The sequence below is a fragment of the Artemia sp. Qi Xiang Cuo genome, chromosome 16, assembly GCF_049724085.1.
Source record: "Artemia sp. Qi Xiang Cuo chromosome 16, ASM4972408v1, whole genome shotgun sequence".
NCBI lineage: Eukaryota > Metazoa > Arthropoda > Branchiopoda > Anostraca > Artemiidae > Artemia > Artemia sp. Qi Xiang Cuo.
The window spans coordinates 41,736,049-41,760,698 of NC_142809.1; the positions used below are offsets into that span (position 1 = coordinate 41,736,049).

General features: G+C 33.0%; 1 protein-coding gene across 1 annotated transcript in view; it reads right to left on the reverse strand.

The window, feature by feature from the left end:
• The window catches only part of LOC148942917 (sucrase-isomaltase, intestinal-like), a 104,014-nt gene that overhangs the window by 68,600 nt on the left and 10,764 nt on the right, over positions 1-24,650 (reverse strand). The window contains exons 3-4 of the mRNA XM_089102396.1: positions 2,611-2,721; positions 1,533-1,649 (exon numbers count right to left, since the gene is read on the reverse strand). Of these exons, the coding sequence (XP_088958522.1) occupies positions 1,533-1,649; positions 2,611-2,721 (228 nt within the window). The remainder of the gene's footprint in view (positions 1-1,532; positions 1,650-2,610; positions 2,722-24,650) is intronic.

Sequence of the window (24,650 nt, forward strand, 5' to 3'; positions counted from 1 at the left end):
ATTAGATAAAAAAAACAAGTCTTTTTAGCTGAAAGTAAGGAGCGACGTTAAAAATTAAAACTAACATAAATTATTATTTATCTGAAAGGAACTTTGCATTCTACACCGCCTTGCTATTTAAGAACAAGCTATGATTTCTCAATAATCTATTTTTGTTAACCAAAAAAACAATTTATAGTTAATATTGATGCCTTGAGGATGAGATAGCTCCGTTCATATACGGAATAATTTCCGTTCGTTTTAAGTTTTAACGTCGTTCCTTACTTTCAGTTAAAAAAACGTGTTTTTTTTTATATTTAATTTAAAGCAGAGACGGATCTTGTAGAATATTATATGGCTGCTTTAAAAATAATACAAAAGGGAGTGTGAAGGGAGATGTGAGACTTTTAAAAGAATATGATAGTTTGGTTACTACCAGTAGCTACTAGGGGGAGTATCCTATGAAAGTGTCCTGTCAATGAGTAGAGAAGGTAAATTTGTAAATTTAAGCTGTGATTTGAGAAAGATTGATGAAAAAATTAATGTTTGCGGTCAACATCGATAGCGCTGGCGGTGCGCCGCCGACATCTTATCGGCGGAGTGCCGGCGGCGCACCACCGCTGCTGTTTTTGGCCCCTGCCGCTGGCGGTCTTCCCTCGTCGGCGCGACACCAGGGTCTAATCGTGTTGTTTCTTCTATTTGATTTTTTCTGATCTCATTACGGCAGTAGGTTTTAAAGACAGCTTGACAAAATTTTTACTGGCAATTAGAGCCATAATTTGAATTTTGAGTCATTGCTGGAATTCTTTAAACATTATCAAGGATTGGCGGGTCTGTAATTGATAAAATATACTACTCCAGGCGTATTTTTTTCGAAGCCGTCATAGCCGAATAGTTAGTGCGCTAGACTTGATACCCATTGTCCGTTAGGACAGGGGTTCGAGTCCTGGTGTTTCTGCTTATTTGGTTTTAACGGGGGTTAGTATCATGACTCTGCAAGCTCAGCCAGAATCAACCCAGCTCCAAATGGGCACCTGGAAAAATCTAGGGAAGGTAAACAGGAAGGGTGTCCAAAAGCACAGGATGACTGGCCATCAACCCCTCATTATACTTCCTTGCTGAAGAGTCATGAAGCGGAGACCAGCACCGCCAGTAGGAATTGCAATATTAAATGCCGTATTCATTACCTTTTTTATAGTAATCAGTAAAGCTTTTAATAAAGTTTAAACGAATCCCGTTTACTCTAAACTTCCTATTTAATCTTAAATAAAAGTAACTTGTTATTGCAAACTTACTTCTACATTGTTTTTTCTCTATAATTTATTCGTTCCTGTTTTTACGAAAGATGTCAGATCACTGTTTTGTTGAAAATGCTTTTGGATTCAACAGATTGTTACAGTTTGGAGTTTTACGGATAAAAAATGCTCTAAACTTTAATTTGTTAGTTTAGGTTTTTTTTTCATTATTCAACGGTGATGAAATTCTGATGCTTCCCTGAAAGCTTTATAATTTTGACACAACCAAAAGAAGCATCTTAGAAGAAAAATACTTACAATCCATAGTGCGTCCCACTCCAAAAGGTTTCTGAAATCCACAATCTGTTCTTCCCAGTAAATCTTTGCGTTAGGGCTCGAATAATCTACGAAGTAAGTAGGATCTTCAGGCCACACCTAAAAATGATAATTTAAGTTTGTATGACTTAATTTGTAAATCCTTAGGAACTAGAAAACACAAAATTGAGCCTCAAGGTCAAATCATTTCAAAAGGTGATGGTTGGCCATATGTTTACTATTTACTCATTATTGCTTGTTCGAAATTTATTATTTATTTGCTACCTAGGGAGTAAGTAAAAAATAATTAGAGTTACTTTACTTGAAGAAATACAGTTTAATGTCTGGTCAAAAGAATTAGAAAGTGTGGCAAAGGTAGAATGATAGATATACGATTTAATTAGTATTAGTAGTTCCTGAAAAAAGTAAAGAGGGAGTCTGAATAGATTGGGACGGAAGAGGAGAAGAGCTTGTGTTGCTGTGTCGGCCTCAGGTGGTCTGGTGTCGCAGTGAGTTGTTAGTAGTAGTAGCTACAGCAGTAGTGTTAGGATCATACAGGGTTGAAATAAAATAAGTCAGTAGCATATGTAAGTATTTATTTCAACCAAATTAATTTTCAAGGAGATAAATATTGAGAAATTTTCACAGACGAAATTACGTGTAAAACACTGAAAATATAAGAAAAAAGACAAGAATTGAAATATTGTGGAGTAATACTTCCCCCCTCCATTCAGAATATACCTCGCTTGATTGTGTAGCTGAAACTAAAAATATCTGTACTTTATAATCTGACACGCTTTCTTAATTAAACGTTTTGCTTATTTGTTATGTACTCTTATAATTTTACTTACTTATAATCAACTGCGCAAAATTTTTCCAAAGCATTTCTACTAAATCATTAAGTTTACTGTGAATAGCTCTAATAACTAATATTAGGGATGCATAAGGTACAGTAAAACTGGGAACCAATCTATATATGAAATCCAGTTTGCCTAAAATGAAACTAAACAAAGAAAATAAAAACATTTCTTCACCCATTCAGCAGTAAATTAGTCTCATCCCATAGTCAAATCTTACTCACAAATCCGACGGATGGTGTTCCGTCCGGTCGTTTCATCCATACGTCGAGTCTATTTCCTTCATCGTATGCCGGATATGTTCCTTCAGGCTCACCAGTTGAGATACATGGATCCTTTAAAATAAGAATGAAAATGTCAGAAATACATAACGTTGCATTGATAAAATTGCATTTCATTCTTCCTCTTACTCATCCAGTTTCAATATATTGTAAGGAAATAAAAAGGGCCAATACCTAACACATTTACGGCTGTCACATGAAGTATGAATCTCTGGCTGAATGGACGAACATGATATCAAATTTTGGAAAGCTGCATTTAACTCGTGTCTGAAAAAAAAGTTTGAAACAAAAAAGTTTTGAAAAAAAAGGCTGAAAAAAAGTTTTTGTTTGTTTTTAATCCAAAGCCAACTGTGTCTGAGCCAAACTGGAATTTTATAGTCTTTATCAGAGAATAATGGCTGAAGCTGCTCTGCCAAGCTTTCCTTACTTCAAGCCGTTTTTCTGCTATAGAGTGGAAAGGTTCTTTCAAGTAAGCAGCCCCTAGTTTCACATTAAAACTTTGTTAAAGTTCGCAATTTGCTAAGCTATCTGACGACTCCTTGGACACATTGCCAAAATATTTCATTAGAGATCCAATTTAGAGAAAATTTAGAGATCCAAAATGAAGAGTTTTCCATTGGGTTCAAAGTACTATCATTTACTTTTATTGTTTTTCTTTGGGATACTATTGAGTTTATGATTTATTTCCCAGGATCGGGACTGAGGAAGAAGACGGTATTTCGCAAGACTCCTAACTTTAATAGCTCTCTCCGTGCTAAAGAAACTGGGGGTATCCTCCTACTTACCGTCGAACTGGAACAAGAATTATTTTTAAAGCAATATAAAACTTTAGCCCTCAAACCTTAAGACCTTAGACCTTATAGCCTCCCTCGGTGCTTGTATGATATACCCTCTACCTAATATTTTTCTAATATCTTTCTCTAACGCTCAATCCTAATGAAATATACAAAGGTAAGATAAAAATATAATACTTTAGAAACAAATTTGGGTTATATATTTGCACTTTAGGGGGGGGGGGGGTAAAGTATAGTGGGTCTGCAAGACTGATGTGTTAGATAAGATAAGATTTATTCTTCTTTAAATACACATACAATGACACATTTTATTATTCCCCCAAAGGCTCGTTGGCCTGTAAAGAAGGGGGAAGACAAATGAGTTACTTACTCAGAGATGAAAAATAAAACAAAATTTAAAATGATCACTTACTCACAGACATAAGAGCAAAAGGAGAAGAAAAGAAAATATAGATAAAATAAAACTATAAGAAAAATAGAATAAATAAACTAAATTAATCAAGTAGATTAAATAGACTAAAAACAATAATAATCAAAAAAAGATATAATAATAAAAAAAACAGATAAAAAAACTTCTACGAAGCCAAAGAATTTTTAACAATTTTTTAAACGAACCAAATGAGTGGCACATTCGAGCCGATTCAGGCAACTTATTCCAAACAATATGACCCGCCATTAAAGGATTAAAATCTGACCTTATGCAAGGAGTAAATGGGACTTGAACATGATTTATCATATTCCGAAGATTATAATTATTATGATCAGAGGTAAAAGATAGTGGAACACTTTGGGGCCGGGGGAGGTCACCATGAAGCTGAGAAAAAGTAAAGCATGCGCATGAAAGAATGTAGAGTGACTCAAGATCATGCAATGGGATAACTAATGAACGATTAGTTTCCTGAATGAGGTGTCTAGCTTTATTGTAAACCTTAGAAAGCGGTTTTAACAGTGAAGGAAAGGTTGACATCCACACTATTGGACAGTAAGAAACGTAAGATTGAATCAAGCACTGAAAAAGGATTTTCAAAATTGATCCAGGAAAAGTATGTTTAAGTTTCCTTAAAATACCGAGACTCCCGCATGTCTTCATTTTAGTCAAATCAATGTGACATTTGAAAGACAGGTTTTCATAAACAAGAATGCCCAAAAAACGAACATATCGATCTTCAGATCTATGAATTATCCCATTTGGCTGGCGAATTTCTGATAGCTGGGGATAAACCTGAGAAACACGCGAAAAAATCAGAAAACTGGACTTAAAAGAATTTAGGGTAGGATAATTAGCATCAAGCCACAAAATTGCCCTCCCAAACAAATTTTCCAAATTTAATCGAAGCTCTGATTCGCAGTTTCTCGAAGTGCCAAGTGTGCTGTCATCAGCAAAACAAACAAGGACTTCAGAAGAGGGCGAACTATAGTTGCCATTATTTGCAAAATTATATAGGTAAAATTATTCTGCATATTATGTAGTACGAATTGTTTTCTAACTTCACATTGTCCTAATACTTTACCACCACCTAATACTTATATAGCCCAAATTATATATTTTTCATCTATTCTGTCACTTCTCTTTGTCTTGTCTCACGATAAGCTGAAAGGAACTAACGAGAAAACGGTTTTATAATGCGTCAATGAATGAACAACTTGAGCGGTAAGGGTTTATCCTACAAATACCACTCCCTCATATCAATAATGTTTTCTGTTCGTTTTAAAGTTTTATATGGCTCTTTAGTTTCATTTGGAAAACTTGATTTTAATTCTATTTCTGATAATTTTTCAAATGACCAGGCCTGTATAATATATGAATGTGCTAACACCCCCTAAAGCACTCCTCCTGGAGTTGCATACTAGGTCCTTGGATCCTTCAAGAAAACAACCTCCCACCACCAACATTTCAGTAGAAAAGTAGGCAGGCGCTTACTTTTTCTTATTAATAACAGAAAATGGCGTTGATTCATGAAAAAATAGAAGAGCAGAAAGTATTTTTTTTTAATCTTCAGGAAAAGGAAGGTGCAAAATTTTCAGTTTCTTTTTCAATAAAAAACTAGAAAAGGTAATTTTCATTGAAAATGCTAAAAATTGGTATTTTCCGAATTTAAGGAAGGGGAAATCTAGATCTTCCTCTAGTGCCCCCTCTAAAATGGTGGTACCCATAGTATACAGCTTTGAAAGTGATTTATTCAGTTTCGGGGGTTCCAGCTTATTCCCCTTGGGATATTCCTCCCAGGAAATTCCCCTCGTTAGAAATTCTTCCCAGAAAATCCACCCTGACAATTCTCCCTGGATAATCCTCACAAAAAATAGAATTGAGCTTCCATAGGCAAAATAAGGCAAATAAAAGACCGAAAAAAGTGTATAATTGTTTATTAGCTATTATGAAGGAAGGACGTTGGGTCATTGTGTAGGCAGGGGGCGCCAGTTTTCTAAAAGAGTACATTTCATCTCCCTAGTTGTCTAAATCTCTGTGAGCCGTCAGGGTAGGGAGGAGGAGTGGGGTTAGGGATAGGAGTTAATCTCTCATCTCTCTTCATTTAGATTAAGCTTGGATAAGTATGCTGCCGATTGATATCTCCCTTCGTATTGCTGAAACATTACTGACGCTTATTTTACCGCTTCGTTTAAGTAAGTAATTTGCTTCATATATTCAGAAAAATATATGAAATGATTTGTAGTATGCATCAGCTATTGTGAAGGAGGGGTGGTTGATCGTTTTGTAGGCAGGGAGGGCAAAAGAGTGCATTTTAATACCAAAGCCATTCTAACCCTTTTTTAGCCTTAAAAAATATAGAATTAGTTCTAACAAGGAGAGGAGGTAGATATTGATAATTAATCCCTTTTGATTACCGAGAATATATTTAGTCTACACCTTTATTCTAGAGAAAATACTAACAATAAATCATAAAACCAGCAGAATTTACTCCAAGGAGCGCAGCTGCCTCCTCCTCAGCCCCCTTGGTAGTGAAAACTTTGGAAGATGCTCATTCAATAAGAAATTCAGAGTTCTTGTGCATTTTTTTAATTAATTAAAAAAAAATCTTTCCGAAAAATAAGTTTTTAAAAGAAAATTAGCGGCCATTTTAAACTTAAGCTCAGCAGATACAAATACGTTTTAAAATTAAAACTAAAAACGACCAGAAACTACTATTAAAGAATAAATTAAACCCAAAAGGAACAGTAATTAAATAAACAATCATAGCAAAAACACACAACAAGTAATAATATAAATGAATAAATAGATCTTAAAGCGAGTAATGCTTAGATTGAATATAAATATCAAGCTTAAAACGAAAAAACATATTTTCCTATTGAAGTATAAATGAAACTTAAAACGAACAGAAATTAAATAAACAATCAATGCAAACAAACATACAATATATATTAATGTAAATTAATAAATAAATCTTAAAACTTAGTAAAATAAATCTTTGCGAAACTTAAATTGAATATGCAAATCAAGCTTGAAACGAACAAAAATCACCACAAGCAACAGTTTTGGTATGACTTCCTTCTCTCACTGAAAAAGTCTAAAACCTACTGCGTCATCGGCGCTTTACTGAAAACCAATTTTATGACAAATATTTTCTCATCAAATAGTAGTATGTGCCCTTGGAAAATGCCTGGCGCTATACACGTTTGCTAGGGAGTCCGAAGTCCCTGAGCCCTGAGGTCAAGGTCACTGGGGAAACCCCAGAAATGTTTTTGTCAACAGAGACCTTGGGAAAAACCCTAGTTACATAACATGTTTTAATGAACAATTTTGGGAAAACCAAATTAGTTTCTCAACAAGGGAAAACCTAGTTACTTAACTGATTTGTCAAAAGGATTTGGGGAAAAACTACAAATCCTTGGAAAATACTCTATATAAAGTGAGAAAGAGTTCCTTTTGAATCGTTTTTGATTAAATGAATTAAGGGAATAAAATGTCTGAGAAAATGAAATGTTGCGGTTCTGAAAAAGAGGTGAGTAATGCTTTATTTTTTTTTGAACTATGTTAATTAATATGGTCGGAGAGATAACTTTTATCACAAATTTGTTTTATGTTATTATTATTTAGTTATTATAATGAATAGGTATAGACTTTAGGATTACAAAATATGTCCCATGATAAATTATCCCAACCCCTTCCTTTTTTTAAATATGGTAATTTAGAATGTTGCTATTTACAAGTTTCAATGACCTAAAAAGTCAAATTTCCGCCTACCCTAACAATGGCTATATGATGCTCAAAGACGTTTACCAGTCACCAGCGACTTTCTTTACCTAAGCTAGTCATAATATTATTAAATTTAGATTCACTATCACTTTTTTTAGAGGGATAGGAGACCAGTAACCATTTATTGATTGAGAGGGAGGCAAAGTTGTGATTATATATAAAATAAAACATGATCATACTAGTACTATTATGTACATTTAATTTACTGAAAGTTAAATAGCTACTCAAATTCTGGGGGCGCTAACCATTTGTTGATTGAGAGGGATGTAGGGGGAGGGGGGGGTCATCGTATAAAAATAATATATAATTATAGTAATTCCATTATCTATCTACATATACTTACTTATCCTATTAGCGGGTTATCCCAAAAAATATCCCTGAATGAGATGCAAATCAATTTTTATATTCCTCGTTAAACGAAGATTTATTTTTTTTATATAGTTTCACTTTTTTATAACATAGTTCATTTAGACTTAGTCCCATGTTTTTCCTTCAATAGACAGAATAAAATGTTCAAACGAGGTCAATTTGGCAAAGCAAACCTTTTACGAAATACACTCTAGGCTAATCCAGGTTGCTAATCCAGCCCGAGCCGGTATTTAATAGCATGATGGAAACATGAACAGAACTTGACTTTGTCAATCTTATTTATTTAGATATACAAATAGAAGGTTTTACAAAAAATAGGATTCAATTCCACTTTCTAAGATCAAAATGAGAGAAAGGTTGGGATGGTTAGGATACGTTCTTCAGACGAAGAATGTCAGATTACCAATGCATTCTGTCGCCCGTCAATTGTCTTTGTGACTATGAAACTGGCTTTCTTAAATCTTAAATTTAGCAAACTTTTCAAGTGTGTACTGGATAATACGGAAGTACCATCTACGGCACTAAAGGTTTTTTTTTAAGTAACTGGATATGCCCTATTTTATGCATAAATAATGTATTACCAGACATCCAAAATGTAATTTGAGCAATTCTCCAAAACAAATTATTGAGAAATACCGGGAAAAATGAAAAAAAGGTTGACCCCAGATGGAATGGGAACCCCAGATGGAATGGGAAGATTCATAAGGAAATATTTAAGAGAAAGGGGAACTTTATGGGAGGGGGTAAAGGGTGAGGGTTTAAATAGAATGGGATGGAGGAGAAGCATACATGAATTAATCTTAAAACGAACAAAGCTTTAATTAAATATGCGAATCAAGATTGAAAAAAATTCACTATTTAAATTTTATTTATTATAAAAAAGAATTTTACTTTGTCAAGCTTGTTTATTTAGATATCCAAATAGAAGGTTTTACAAAAAATAGGATTCAATTCCAATTTCTAAGACTATAATGGGAGAAAGGTTGAGATGTCTAGGGTACGTTCTTCAGACGAAGAATGTCAGATTACCAATCCATTCTGTGGCCCGTCATTTGTCTTTGTGACTATGAAACTGGCTTTCTTAGATCTTAAATTTAGCAAATTTCTCGAGTGTGTACTGGATAATACGGAAGAACCGTCTACGGCACTGAAGGTTTTTTTTAAGTAACTGTATATACCCTATTTTATGCATAAATAATGTATTACCAGACATCCAAAATGTATTTTGAGCAATTCTGCAAAACAAATTGTTGAGAAATAACGGGAAGAAACCGAAAAACAGGTTGTCCCCACATGGAATGGGAAGATATGGAAAGGTATCCATTAGGAATTCCAGAAAGAATATAATTAATTTAGATTCTAGTCGATGGATGGAATATTAGTGATTTGGAAACATTCGATTGATTTTTTTTCCATGTTCAATGATATTAACAACATACAATGTTCTATGTGACGTCGTTACATTAAAAATATTTCTATACATTATGATATTATGATTATTTTATTTTAAGAGCTTTTTTCATGTTAATGGAACATTATTTTTTCTTCGTTAGTAACATTAATATATACTTTTTTTCGCTTTCTAGCTTTATACGATATGCCAGTTATTAGGTTGCACTATTCTTTGACAGTGATATTTCCAGATCAATACTAGTTCATATTTTATGAATCATGAAGACACAGGACACTTAAAATCTAAGAAATAATCTAAAAACAAAGATTAAGAGGAAAAAAAAGATTTGTTGTAAATATAAAATGAAAATTTATCTCTTCTTCCATAATTTTCTGAAAATAAAAATTACAGTATTCAAATTTTATTTATTATGAAAAAAAAGGAATTTTACTTTTTCAATTTTATCCATTTAAATAGAACCAAACCCTTAGGATATTAATTGTGTTCAATAGCTTGTAACAATTAGATTTTTTCCTTGTTCTGTAAAATATTACCTTCAGGTCCATAGTAATATACTGATTTTAGCCTATTTTGGTACTGCGAGCGTGAGTGGTTTTAACAGATAACAATCTGAAAAAGATCCATGAAATACGATTCCACCTCTGTTTTTAGTCTGTTGTAAAAAAAGGTTGTGTCCATAACCAATCTGAAGTTTCTTTTCAGTATTGCAAACTCTCTTCTACTTTTTCAGAGTCAAACTTCTTCAAAGAAAATAAATTAACAAGACAATGATAACCTACTGGAAGACCTAAAAGCAGCCAGAGAAAATCTTAAAACGAACTTTCAACTCAAATGTTGTGAAGTAATTAAATTAAAAGAGGAATGTGATAACTTTAAACAAATTTTAAAAATCACCAAAAGAAAAACTCTTGAAGAAACTCAAATTTCTTCCATCAGATTTGAAACGCTACTTGTAACTGCTCTATCTGAAAATTATCTATTGAAAAAAGAAATTACTTAGTTTAAAATTGAAAATAGTACACTTGTAAGGAAAAACGAAAGAGTTGACTCAATAAATATTTATTGAAATTCTCACTTCGCACAAGCCTTATTATATATATCTTGCTTTTTAAACTCAAAAAAGTCTTTAAACGTGAAAATTCCTAAGTTGAATATGGAATAAAATCAAATTTTAAAAGAGAAACAAGAATCTGCTGTAAAAGACGAAGAAGAAATTTCCTGCCTCGAATCTTTTGTAGCATATCTCCAAATAAAAACCAGGATATTAGAAACAGGTTCAGAACGTCTTGAACAAGAAGTCAGAGAGAAAACCAGTTTGATGAACGCTTTAGAAAATATGATTATTCATTTGAAAGACAGAGAAAAAGAATTCTTTCATGAAATGAATTTTTGTTATCGCGACTTGTTTTAACGCGATTAACTAATTTTAGTTTTTATTTATTTAATATTTTAAATCTCTTCGTTATTTATGAATAAAAATTCAATCCAAAGGACTTACAATATATTTTTGTAATCAATGTTTATACTTTCCCTGTAACAAATACTCTCTAGAAAATCCTCTCAATTTGAATTTTATTTAACTATTTTTATATTTTTGGAATAAGAAATGAAAATGATATGAGGATGCAAACTGTGATTTTTTGTGTTGTTGTAGTTAAACATGAAAAGAATTTTTCAGTGTTAGTGTCTTTGTAATCAGTAGCACAATAGTTAGTTTAAACTTAATGAATCGAAAAAAAACACCTTTTCAAAGAGTGAGTACCCCCTTCACTAATCAAGGTCAATCCCTAAAGTATTGATTTTTTTTTAGTTCCCAGAAAAATATCAGTGAATGATGTTCGGAATTATTGACAGCGAATTTGTCAATATAGCCAAAGTTGATTGCGGATTAATATTTGAATGTGCTCTCTTAGTGATGAATGAAAAATTTGAGGAAGTAGATATTCGCCACTGAAATTTAAACTATAATTTACATAAGTACTCAAGTAACCGATGGTAAGCAACAATGAAATTCATTAACAAGCAAGGTTGGTATAAACGACCGATAATGCCATATTCTAGCACTGGAGTTAGTTTAAATTTTGTCCAGAGCGAAATTGCTACAGTCTGTGATTTTATGAATATTAAAATTGTATTTTTGAAGGGAGATGTTACCACTGATAAGTTACTGTTGAAGAAGTGTAAGGAGGATATCTGTCTTATAAATTTGGAAGACTTCGAATGTCCTAAGTATCCTAATAAAATACATAATCCTGCGAACGAAGTCAGATTTTTTCGCAATGGATGATGAATAACAAAATAGATATTAATGGAAAGTTATCCATTAAGAACTCCAGAAAGAATATAATTAGTTTAGATTCTAGTCGATGGACAGAATATTAGTGATGTGGAAACATTCGATTGATTTTTTTTCCATATTCAATGATATTAACATATAATGTTCTATGTGACGTCGTTACATTAAAAATATTTCTCTACATTATGATATTCTGATTCTTTAATTTCAAGAGCTTTTTTTATGTTAATGGAACATTGTTTTTTATTAGTTAGCAACTTTAATATATATTTTTTTCGCTCTTTAGCTTTATACCATATGTCAGGTATTAGAATTCAGTATTCTTTAGACAGTGACATTTCCGGATCAATACTAGTTCATATTTTATGAATCATGAAGACACAGGACACTTAAAATCTAAGAAATGATCTAAAACAAAGATTAAGAGGAAAAAAAGATTTGTTGTAAATATAAAATGAAAATTTGTCCCTTCTTCCATAATTTTCTTACTTCTGTTCTGAATTTTCCCATTTTTTTTTTGGTTTCGTAGAAGTAAAACAAAATTTTCTTAAAATTCTAAATTTTTCCATAGTAGATAAAAAAAGTTTTATTAATTTTTCCACGGAAGTGGAAAAATCTCAACTTCTATTCTGAATCTTGATCTGAAACAAAGATTAAAAGGAAAAAAAGCAGGAAAAAAAAGATTTATTGTGAATATAAAATGAAAATTTGTCCCTTCTTCCATAATTTTCTTACTTCTGTTCTGAATTTTCCCATTTTTTTTTGTTTCACAGAAGTAAAACAAAATTTTCTTAAATTCTTAATTTTCCCATAGTAAAGAAAAAAAAGGTTCTTTCCAATTCTTAATTTTTCCACGTAAGAGGAAAAACCTTAACTTCTATTTTGAATTTTACTGTAGATTATATTTTATCTACACGTCGAAACTGCTACCTATGTAAAAAAAACAATTGTAAATATAAAATGAAAATTTGCCCATTCTTCCATAATTTTCTTACTTCTGTTCGGAATTTCTCCCCTTTTTTTGGTTTCGTAGAAGTGAAACAAAATGTCCTTAAATTATAAATTTTTCCATAGTAGAAAAAAAGGGTTCTCTCTCCAATTCTAAATTTTTTCGCAAAAGAGAGGAAATTTCAACTTCTGTTCTGAATTGTTGCGTAGGTAATATTTTATCTGCAGGTCAAAACTGTTAGCTTTGAAAAAACAACATAGTAATAGTCAATGAAATTGCAGACAAAATAAAATCTTTCAATGTACATCTCACAACTGCTGCCATCTATTCTATTATAGTTATAGATGGTGACATAACTGACTGTTCTGCCATCTATTCTGATTCATTTATAGATGGCAGCAAAGATGATTTTTCTAGCTAGGTGACACTATGCTAACAGATGTTATTTTAGGTTCATTTGGGTTCAGTAAGAGGGCGCGCGCACTCTTACTGAACCCAAATGAACCTAAAATAACATCCGGTAACGTAGTGTCACCTAGCTAAAAAAAATCATCTGTGCTGCCATCTATAAATGAATCAGAATAGATGACAGAACAGTCAGTTATATTGCCATCTATAACATAATAGAATAGATGACAGCAGTTGTGAGACGTATTTGCAGTTAAAATCAAAGAGAATATGACATTGAAAGATTACAAAATTTTTATTTTGTATGCAATTTCATTGTCTATTACTATATTGTTTTTACAAAGGTAACAGTTTCGACGTGTAGATAAAATATAGCCTGCGCAACGATTCAGAACAGAAGTTGAGATTTTTTCTCTTCTGTGGAAAAATTAAGAATTGGAGAGAGAACTCTTTTTTTCTACTATGGAATAATTTTGAATTTAAGAACATTTTGTTTTACTTCTACAAAACCAAAAAAAGGGGAGAAATTCCGAACAGAAGTAAGAAAATTATGGAAGAATGGTCAAATTTTCATTTTATATTTACAATTTTTTTTATATAGGTAGCAGTTTCGACGTGTAGATAAAATATAATCTACAGTAAAATTCAAACTAGAAGTTGAGATTTTTCCTCTTACGTGTAAAAATTAAGAATTGGAAAGAACCTTTTTTTCTCTACTATGTGAAAATTTAGAATTAAAGAAAATTTTGTTTTGCTTCTATGAAACAAAAAAAAAGGGAAAATTCAGAACAGAAGTAAGAAAATTATAGAAGAAGGGACAAATTTTCATTTTATATTCACAATAAATCTTTTTTTTCCTGCTTTTTTTTTCTGTTAATCTTTGTTTTAGATCAAGATTCAGAATGGAAGTTGAGATTTTTCCACTTCCGTGGAAAAATTAAAAAATCTTTTTTTTCTCTACTATGGAAAAATTTAGAATTTTAAGAAAATTTTGTTTTACTTCTATGAAACCGAAAAAAATGGGAAAATTCAGGACAGAAGTAAGAACATTATAGAAGAAGGGACAAATTTTCATTTTATATTTACAACAAATCTTTTTTTCCTCTTAATCTTTGTTTTAGGTCATTTCTTAGATTTTAAGTGTCCTGTGTCTTCATGATTCATAAAATATGAACTAGTATTGATCCGGAAATGTCACTGTCCACAGAATACTGCAATCTAATAACTGACATATGGTATAAAGCTAGAGACCGAAAAAAATATATATTAATGTTACTAACGAAGAAAAAATAATGTTCCATTAACATGAAAAAAAAGCTCTAAAATTAAATAATCATAATATCATAATGTATAGAAATATTTTTAATGTAACGACGTCACATAGAACATTATATGTTAATATCATTGAATATGGAAAAAAAAACAATCGAATGTTTCCACATCACTAATATTCCATCCATCGACTAGGATCTAAACTAATTATATTATTTCTTGAATTCCTAATGGATACCTTTCCAATAATATCTATTTCGTTATTCATCATCCATCGTGAAAAAAATCTGGATTCATTCGCTGGATTTTTTATTTTATTTAGATATTTAGGACATTCGAAGTCTTCCAAATTCATTAGACGGATATCCTCCTTACACTTCTTCAACAGTTAATTATCAGTGGTAACATCTCCCTTCAAAAATACAACTTTAATATTCATAAAATCACAGACTGTAGCAATTTCGCTCTGGACAAAATTTAGACTAACTCCAGTGCTAGAATATGGCATTATTGGTCGTTTATACCAACCTTGCTTATTAATGAATTTCATTGTTGCATACCATCGGTTAGTTGAGTACTTATGTAAATTATAGTTTACATTCCAGTGGTGAATATCTACTTCTTCAAATTTTTCATTCATCACTAAGAGAGCACATTCAAATATTAATCCGCAATCAACTTTGGCTATATTGACAACTTCTCTGTCAATAATTTCGAACATCATTCACTGATATTTTTCTGGAAAGTAAAAAAAAATCAATACTTTATGGATTGATCTTGGTTAGTGAAGGGGGTTTTCACTCTTTGAAAAGGTGTTTTTTTCGATTTATTAAGTTTAAACTAACTATTGTGCTACTGATTACAAAGACACTAACACTGAAAAAATTCTTTTCATGTTTAACTACAACAACAACACAAAAAATCACAGTTTGCATCCTCATATCATTTTCGTTTCTTATTCCAAAAATATAAAAATCGTTAAATAAAATTCAAATTGAGAGGATTTTCTAGAGACTATTTGTTAAAGGGAAAGTATAAACATTGATTACAAAAATATATTGTAAGTCCTTTGGATTGAATTTTTATTCATAAATAACGAAGAGATTTAAAATATTAAATAAATAAAAACTAAAATTAGTTAATCGCGTTAAGACAAGTCGCGATAACAAAAATCCATTTCATGAAAGAATTCTTTTTCTCTGTCTTTCAAATGAATAATCATATTTTCTAAAGCGTCCATCAAACTGGTTTTCTCTCTGACTTCTTGTTCAAGACGTTCTGAACCTGTTTCTAATGTCCTGGTTTTTATTTGGAGATAAGCTACAAAAGATTTGAGGCAGGATATTTCTTCTTCGTCTTTTAAAGCAGATTCTTCTTTTTCTTTTAAAATTTGATTTTATTCCATATTCAACTTAGTAATTTTCTCTTTTAAAGACTTTTTTGAGTTGAAAAGGCAAGATATATATAATAATGCTTGTGCTAAGTGAGATTTCCAATAATTTTTCTTGAGTCAAGTCTTTCATTTTCACTTACAAATGTGCTGTTTTCAATTTTTAACTTAGTAATTTCTTTTTTCAATAGTTAATTTTCAGATAGAGCAGTTGCAAGTTGGGTTTCAACTCTGATTGAAGAAATTTGAGTTTCTTCCAGAGTTTTTCTTCTGGTGATCTTTGGAATTTGTTGAAAGTGATCACGTTCCTCTTTTAATTGAATTACTTCACGACATTTGAGTTGAAAGTTCGTTTTAAGATTTTTTCTGGCTGCTTTTAGGTCTTCCAGTAGGTTATCGTTGTCTTTTACATTTATTTTCTTTGAAGAAGTTTGACTCTGAAAAAGTAGAAGAGAGTTAAAAATATTGAAAAGAAAGTTCAGATTGGTTATAGACACAACCTTTTTTTTTCAACAGACTAAAAACATAGGTGGAATCGTATTTCATGGATCTTTTTCAGATTGTTATCTGTTAAAACCGCTCAAACTTGTAGTGCCAAAATAGGCTAAATTTAGTATATCACTATGGATCTGAAGGTAATATTTTACAGAACAAGGAAAAACATCTAATTGTTACAAGCTATTGAACACATTTAATATCCTAAAGGTTTGGTTCTATTTAAATGGATAAAATTGAAAAAGTAAAATTCCTTTTTTTTCATAATAAATAAAATTTGAATACTGTAATTTTTATTTTCAGAAAATTATGGAAGAAGAGATAAATTTTCATTTTATATTTACAACAAATCTTTTTTTCCTCTTAATCTTTGTTTTTAGATTATTTCTTAGATTTTAAGTGTCCTGTGTCTTCATGATTCATAAAATATGAACTAGTATTGATCTGGAAATGTCACTGTCAAAGAATAGTGCAACCTAATAACTGACATATGGTATAAAGCTAGAAAGCGAAAAAAAGTATATATTAATGTTACTAACGAAGAAAAAATAATGTTCCATTAACATGAAAAAAGCTCTTAAAATTAAAGAATCATAATATCATAATGTATAGAAATATTTTTTAATGTAACGACGTCACATAGAACATTGTATGTTGTTAATATCATTGAACATGGAAAAAAAATCAATCGAATGTTTCCAAATCACTAATATTCCATCCATCGACTAGAATCTAAATTAATTATATTCTTTCTGGAATTCCTAATGGATACCTTTCCATATCTTCCCAGTCCATCTGGGACAACCTGTTTTTCGTTTTTTCCCGTTATTTCTCAACAATTTGTTTTGCAGAATTGCTCAAAATACATTTTGGATGTCTGGTAATACATTATTTATGCATAAAATAGAAACTTAAAAAAAAAACCTTCAGTGCCGTAGACGGTACTTCTGTATTATCCAGTCCACACTCGAGAAGTTTGCTAAATTTAAGATCTAAGAAAGCCAGTTTCATAGTCACAAAGACAAATGACGGGCGACAGAATGGATTGGTAATCTGACATTCTTCGTCTGAAGAACGTACCCTAGACATCTCAACCTTTCTCCCATTATGGTCTTAGAAATTGGAATTGAATCGTATTTTTTGTAAAACCTTCTATTTGGATATCTCAATAAACAAGCTTGACAAAGTAAAATTCTTTTTTATTATAAATATAATTTAAATAGTGATTTTTTTTCAATCTTGATTCGCATATTTAATTAAAGCTTTGTTCGTTTTAAAATTCATTCATGTACGCTTCTCCTCCATCCCAATCTATTTAAAGCCTCACCCTTTACCCCCTCCCATAAAGTTCCCCTTTCTTTTAAATATTTCCTTATGAATCTTCCCATTCCATCTGGGGTTCCCATTCCATCTGGGGACAACCTTTTTTTCGTTTTTCCCGGTATTTCTCAATCATTTGTTTTGCAGAATTGCTCAAATTACATTTTGGATGTCTGGTAATACATTATTTATGCATAAAATAGGGCATATCCAGTTACTTAAAAAAAAACCTTCAGTGCCGTAGACGGCATATCCAGTTACTTAAAAAAAACCTTCAGTGCCGTAGACGGTACTTCCGTATTATCCAGTCCACACTCGAGAGGTTTGCTAAATTTAAGATTTAAGAAAGCCAGTTTCATAGTCACAAAGACAAATGACGGGCGACAGAATGCATTGGTAATTTGACATTCTTCGTCTGAAGAACGTATCCTAGCCATCTCAACTTTTCTCTCATTATTGTCCTAGAAATTGGAATTGAATCCAATTTTTTGTAAAACCTTCTATTTGGATATCTAAATAAATAAGATTGACAAAGTAAAATTCTTCTTTATAATAAATAATGAATTTTTTTCAATCTTTATTCATATATTTAATTAAAGCTTTGTTCGTTTTAAGATTCATTCATGTACGCTTCTCCTCCATCCCGATCTATTTAAAGCCTAACCCTTTACCCCCTCCCATAAACTTCCCCTTTCTTTTAAATATTTCCTTATGAATCTTCCCATTCCATCTGGGTTTCTCATTCCATCTTGGGACAGCCTGTTCTTTGTTTTTTTCCCGGTATTTTTCAACAATTTGTTTTGCAGAATTGCTCAAATTACATTTTGGATGTCTGGTAATACATTATTTATGCATAAAATAGGGTATATCCAGTTACTTAAAAAAAACCTTTAGTATCGTAGACAGTACTTCCGTATTATCCAGTACAAATTCAAGAAGGTTGCTAAATTTTAGATTTAAGATAGCCAGTTTCATAGTCACAAAGACAATTGACGGGCGACAGAATGCATCGGTAATCTGACATTCTTCGTCCGAAGAACGTACCCTAGCCATCTCAACCTTTCTCTCATTTTGATCATAGAAAGTGGAATTGAATCCTATTTTTGTAAAACCTTCTATTTGTATATCTAAATAAATAAGATTGACAAAGTCAAGTTCTGTTCATGTTTCCATCAAGCTATTAAATACCCGTTCGGGCTGGATTAGCAGCCTGGATTAGCCTAGAGTGTATTTCATAAAAGGTTTGCTTTGCCAAATTGACCTCGTTTAAACATTTTATTCTGTCTATTGAAAGAAAAACATGGGACTAAGTCTAAATGAACTATGTTATAAAAAGGTGAAACTATATAAAAAAAATAAATCTTCGTTTAACGAGGAATATAAAAATTGATTTGCATCTCATTCAGGGATATTTTTTGGGATAACCCGCTAATAGGATAATTAAGTATATGTAGATAGATATTGGACTTACTATAATTATAAATTATTTTTTTAAGATCAGCCCCCCCCCCCCTACATCCCTCGCAATCAACAAATGTTTAGCGCCCCCAAAATTTGAGTAGCTACTTAACTTTCAGTAGATTAAATGTACATAATATTACTTGTATGATCATGTTTTATTTTATATATAATCATAACTTTGCCTCCCTCTCAATCAATAAATGGTTACTGGCCTCCTACCACTCTAAATAAGATGATAGTGAATCTAAATTTAATAATATTATGACTAGCTTAGGTAAAGAAAGTCGCTGGTGACTGGTAAACGTCTTTGAGCATCATATAGCCATTGTTAGGGTAGGCGGAAATTTGACTTTTTAGGTCATTGAAACTTTTAAATAGCAACATTCTAAATTACCATATTTAAAAAAAGGAAGGGGGTGGGATAATTTATCATGGGACATATTTTGTAATCCTAGAATCTATACCTATTCATTATAATACTAAATAATAATAACATAAAACAAATTTGTGATAAAAGTTATCTCTCCGACCATATTAATTAACATAATTCAAAAAAAAATAAAGCATTACTCACCTCTTTTTCAGAACCACAACATTTCCTTTTCTCAGACATTTTATTCACTTAATTCATTTAATCTACACTATTCAAAGTGAACTCTTTCTCACTTTATATGGAGTATTTTCCAAGGATTGGGGGTTTTCTATCAAATCCTGTTGACAAATCAGTTAAGCAACTATGCTTTCTCTTTTAGAGAAACTAATTTAGTTTTCCCAAAATTGTTTACAAAAACATGTTATGCAATTAGGGTTTTTCCCAAGGTCTCTGTTGACAAAAATCTTTCTGGGTTTTCCCCAGTGACCTTGACTTCAGGGCTCAGGGACTTCGGACTCCCTAGCAAACGTGTATAGTGCCAGGCATTTTCCAAGGGCACATACTACTTCAAATATTCAGTTTAATTTATTAGCTCTTTTTAAAGTTATTAAAGACGAATATAGTCTCCCTACAAACAAGTGCTTGGATACTGCCTGCCTCCTTTCCTAACTGTAAATAAAAACCAAAAGCTTTCTGTGTCATTGGCGCTTAACTGAAAAGGGATTATATTACAAATATTTTATTTTCCAGTTCTTACAGTATTGAAATAAAAATGCAGTTACAGTGAAATAAATTCTAATGAGGGATCTTTCAATAATTAACATCATTATACATTAAATATTCAATTTGATGTTGTTTATACTTTCCAAGACTGTTGAAGACGCATATAGTTTTCAGTAAAGCGCCAATGACGCAGTAGGTTTTAGACTTTTACAGTGAGAGATGGAGGTCATACCCAAACTCTTGTTTGTGTTCGTTTTGAGTTTTTGTTGGTTTTTGATTGCAAAAAATTTCAACTTTTTAAAAATTCCTTATTTCAAAATCAAACTTAAAACAATAAAATCAAATATTCGTCAATGTAACAAAACTGATATCAAAGTAACATTATCAAAGTGAAAAAATGTGTTTGTGTCAACCTCGGAGTTTTTATTATCTGAATTTGAACTATTTTTAACAAAATTGCTATCTCAGAATATTTATCGGATGGGTTTGGGGAAAATGGGCGTGGAGGGACTAGATTAAGCTTCGGTCTCTTTTCACTCTTTAAAAGTGAACTAGAATTTTCTATTTTCAATCAAATGAGCCCTCTCCTGAAGTTTATACGACTATCCCTTCTATAAGAACCATATATATCCCCAGAGTATAACTTACAACGTCTATCCCTGGGCCTTGGTGGGTTGTGTTGACCCTGGAGTCTTAATATCTGATGGTTGAACTATTTATAATAAAATGGTCACCTGAAATTTTTATCGGATAGATTTATCCATTCGATACACCCAAAGGCGTGGAGGGCGGGAGGGGCTTGTTGCCCTCTGATCTTTTTTCACTCTGAAAAAATGAACTACAACTTTGAATTTCCGTTTAAATGAACCCTCTCTGAAGTTTATACGAGCATACCTTCCATAAAAACCATATATGCCCCCAGAGCAAAACTTACAACGCCTGCCCCAGCCCTAGGGGGGGGGGGTCGTCACAGGAGTTTCTCTCATCTGATCTTTGAACTATTTTTAACGAAATGATCATATGTAAAGGAGTTTTTGTTATATGATCTTTGAACTATTTTTACAAAATTGCTACCTCAAATTTTTATCACATATATTTAGGGGAAAAGGGTTTGGGCGGGGGGGGGGGCAGTTGCCCCCTGATCACTTTTGACTCATAAAAAGGGAACTAGAACTCTCGATTTCCAATAAAATGAGCCCCTTTTGAAGTTTATACGACGACCCCTTCTATATGAAGTGCCTCTGGGAAAAAAATAAATGGAGTGTAGGGGGAGGCTGGCTGCCTTTCAATCACTTTTGACTCTTATAAAGTGAATTACAACTATCAATCTCCAATCAAATGAGCCCCCTAGGAATTTTATACGAGCACCCTTTCCATAACAACCATATATGCCCCCCCCCCCAAGGGCATAACTTACGACGCCTACCCCCAGGCCCTGGGGGGCTGTGTCGACACCGGAGTTTTTATTTTTAAGAACTTTGAACGTTGTTTTAACAAAATGTCCATCTCAACATTTTTATCTGATGCATTTAGGGTGTGGAGGAGGGGGGCAAGTTCCCCTCTGATCTCTTTTGACTCATAAAAAGTGAACAAGACCTCTCAAGTTCAAATCAAATGAGCCCTCTCCAAAATTTATACGAGCATCTCTTCCATAAAAACTATAGATGCCCCTAGAGCATTATTCATAACGCCTGCCTCCGGGCCCTGGCGGATTCCGTCGACACAGTAATTTTTCTTATCTGACCTTCGAACTTTTTTTAATGAAATGGTTATTATAAAATTTTTATCGGATGGGCTTGGGGAAAAAAAGGTGTGTGGGGTGGGGGGCTAGTTGCCCTCAGATACCTTTTGACTCTGGAAAATTAAACTAGATCTTTCAATTCCAATCAAATGAACCCCTCTGAAGTTTATACGAGCATCCCTTTCATAAGAACCATATACGTCCCCAGGACAACACTTACAACGCCTATCCCCAGGGCTCTTGGGGGACATTTTTGTTATATAATTTTTGAACAATTTCATGAAACACTGGCTATCTCAAAATTTGTAGAGGACGGGTTTGGGGAAAAAAGATCGTGGGGGGGGGTATTTTAGCTCTCTTGACTTTAAAAAGTGAACTAGAACTTTGAATTTCCAATCATATGAACCCTCTATGAAGTTTATACGAATATCCCTTTCATAAGAACCATACATGCCCTTAGGGCATAACTTAGAACGCCATCCCCTGTTCCCTGGGGGATTGTATTGACACCGGAGTTTTTCTTATCCGACCATTAAACTACTTTTTTTTAACAAGATGTCTATCTCAGAATTTTCATCAGATGGGTTTTGAAAAAGAGGGTGTGGGGTGGGATAGTTTCCCTCGGATCTCTTTTGACTATTAAAAAGTGAGCTCGAACTTTCAATATCAAATGAGCCCTCTTTGAAGTTTATACGAGAATCCCTTTCCTACGAACAATATATGCCCCAGGGCATAACTTAAAACGCCAGCCCCCAGACCCTGGGGGGTTTTGACGACACCTGAGTTTGTGTTATATGGTCTTGAACTATTTAAAAATAAAGCAATCTCAAAGTTTTATCGGATGGGATTGAGTAAAAAAAAGCGTGGAGGGGAGGGGGGCTAGGTGCCCTCCAATCTCTTTTGACTCTTAAAACGTGAACTAGAATTTTCAATTTCCAATCAGATGATCCCTCGTTGAAGTTAATACGAGCTTTCCTTCCATAAGACCAATATATGCCACCAGGGCATAACTTACAATACAATGCCTGCCCCCGGGCCCTGGTGGGTTGTGTCGACACCGAAACTTTTGTTATATGATCTTTGAACTATTTTTAACCAAATAACTATCTTAAAACTTTTATTGGATGCATTTGGGGGGGGGGGGCTGGGGGGAGAGCTGGTTACCCTCCAATAGCTTTTGACGCTTAAAAAGTGAACTAGAAATTTCAACTTCCAATCAAATGAGCCCTCTCTGAAGTTTATAAGAGCATTCCTTCCATAAGAACCATATATACCCCCAGGGCATAAATATAACCCTTGCCTCTGAAGACTGTAGGGGGAATGTCCTGCTCAAACATATAATTTCCAGAAATTTCAACTATGTTGAACAAAATGGCTATATCAAAATTTTGATTGGATGTATTTGGGGAATGGTGGGCTTGTAAGGGGTGTCAGTTGCCTTAGAATCACTTTCTGCTATTAAAAAAGGAACTAGCCATTAAAATTTCCAATCGAATGAGCCCTTTCTGAAGTTTCTACAACAATGTTGTCTATACAAAACCTTATATGCCCCCAGGGCATAAATTACAACCCTTGCCCTGAGGGCTGTGGGGGAGTTGTCATCCTCAAAGACCTAATTTCCAGAGCTTACAACTACGTTTAATAAAATGACTGTCTTAAAATTTTGATTGGATGTGTTTGGGGAAAAGGTGGGCGTGAGAAGGGGGTTAGTTGCCCTCACATCACTTTCGACTATTACAAAGAGCACTAGCCCTTTGAATTTCCAATCGAATGAGTCTTTTTTGAAGTTTCTACGACAACACCTTCTATAAAAACCTTATATGCCCCCAGGGTATAACTTAAAACCCTTGCCATGAGGGTTTTGGGAGAGTGTCTTCCTCAAAAACATATTTTCTATCTGGAAATCAACTACGCCAAACAAAATTTGGCAAAATTTTGATTGGTTGTGTCTGGGGGAATGTTGGGCGTGGGGAGGGGCTCGTTGTCCTCCAATCACTTTTGACTATCAAAAAGGGCACTCACTAGCCCTTTGAATTTCCAGTCGAATGAGCCTGTTTTGAAGTGTTTACGACAACCCCTTCTATAAAAACCTTATATGTCCCCAGGGCATAACTTAAAAACCTTATCTTGAGGGTTTTGGGGGAGTGGACTCCTCAAAAAGAAATTTTATATCTGGAAATCATCTACGCTGAACAAAATTGCTATCTCAAAATTTTAATTGAATGTGTTTGGGGGAATGATGGTCGTGGGGGGGGGGAAGTTGCCCTTCAATCACTTTCGACTTTTAAAAAGGGCACTATAACTCTCGATTTCCAATCGAATGAGCCCCCTTTGAAGTTTCTACGACGACCCCTTCCATATGAAGTGCCTCTGGGAAAAAAAAAGAATAATAAATAGTAAAACATTGGAGCCGTATGGCCTTTATTATAGGCAATGCTATAGCGTTACCTCTGATCAGAAGCGATTGGAGAATAGCCAAACTCTGCGCTAGAACCTTTTTATATCTGGTCCTTTTATAACTCCATAGGACATTTGATAAATATTTCGAGGAATCTATTTTGTTCAGAATAGCTGAAAATATCAGTAAATTTGTGTCCTAATATGACATAGTATCCAGAGCCGCTGGTATAAGAGCCCTAAATAATCTTAACGGTGAATTTTTAACAGGTATATTTTATGGTGTGCGTGTAACTGAATCACCGTGTAACTGAACCACAGGTAACTGAACTCCTGTAACTGAACCGCCGTGTAACTGAACCATCGCG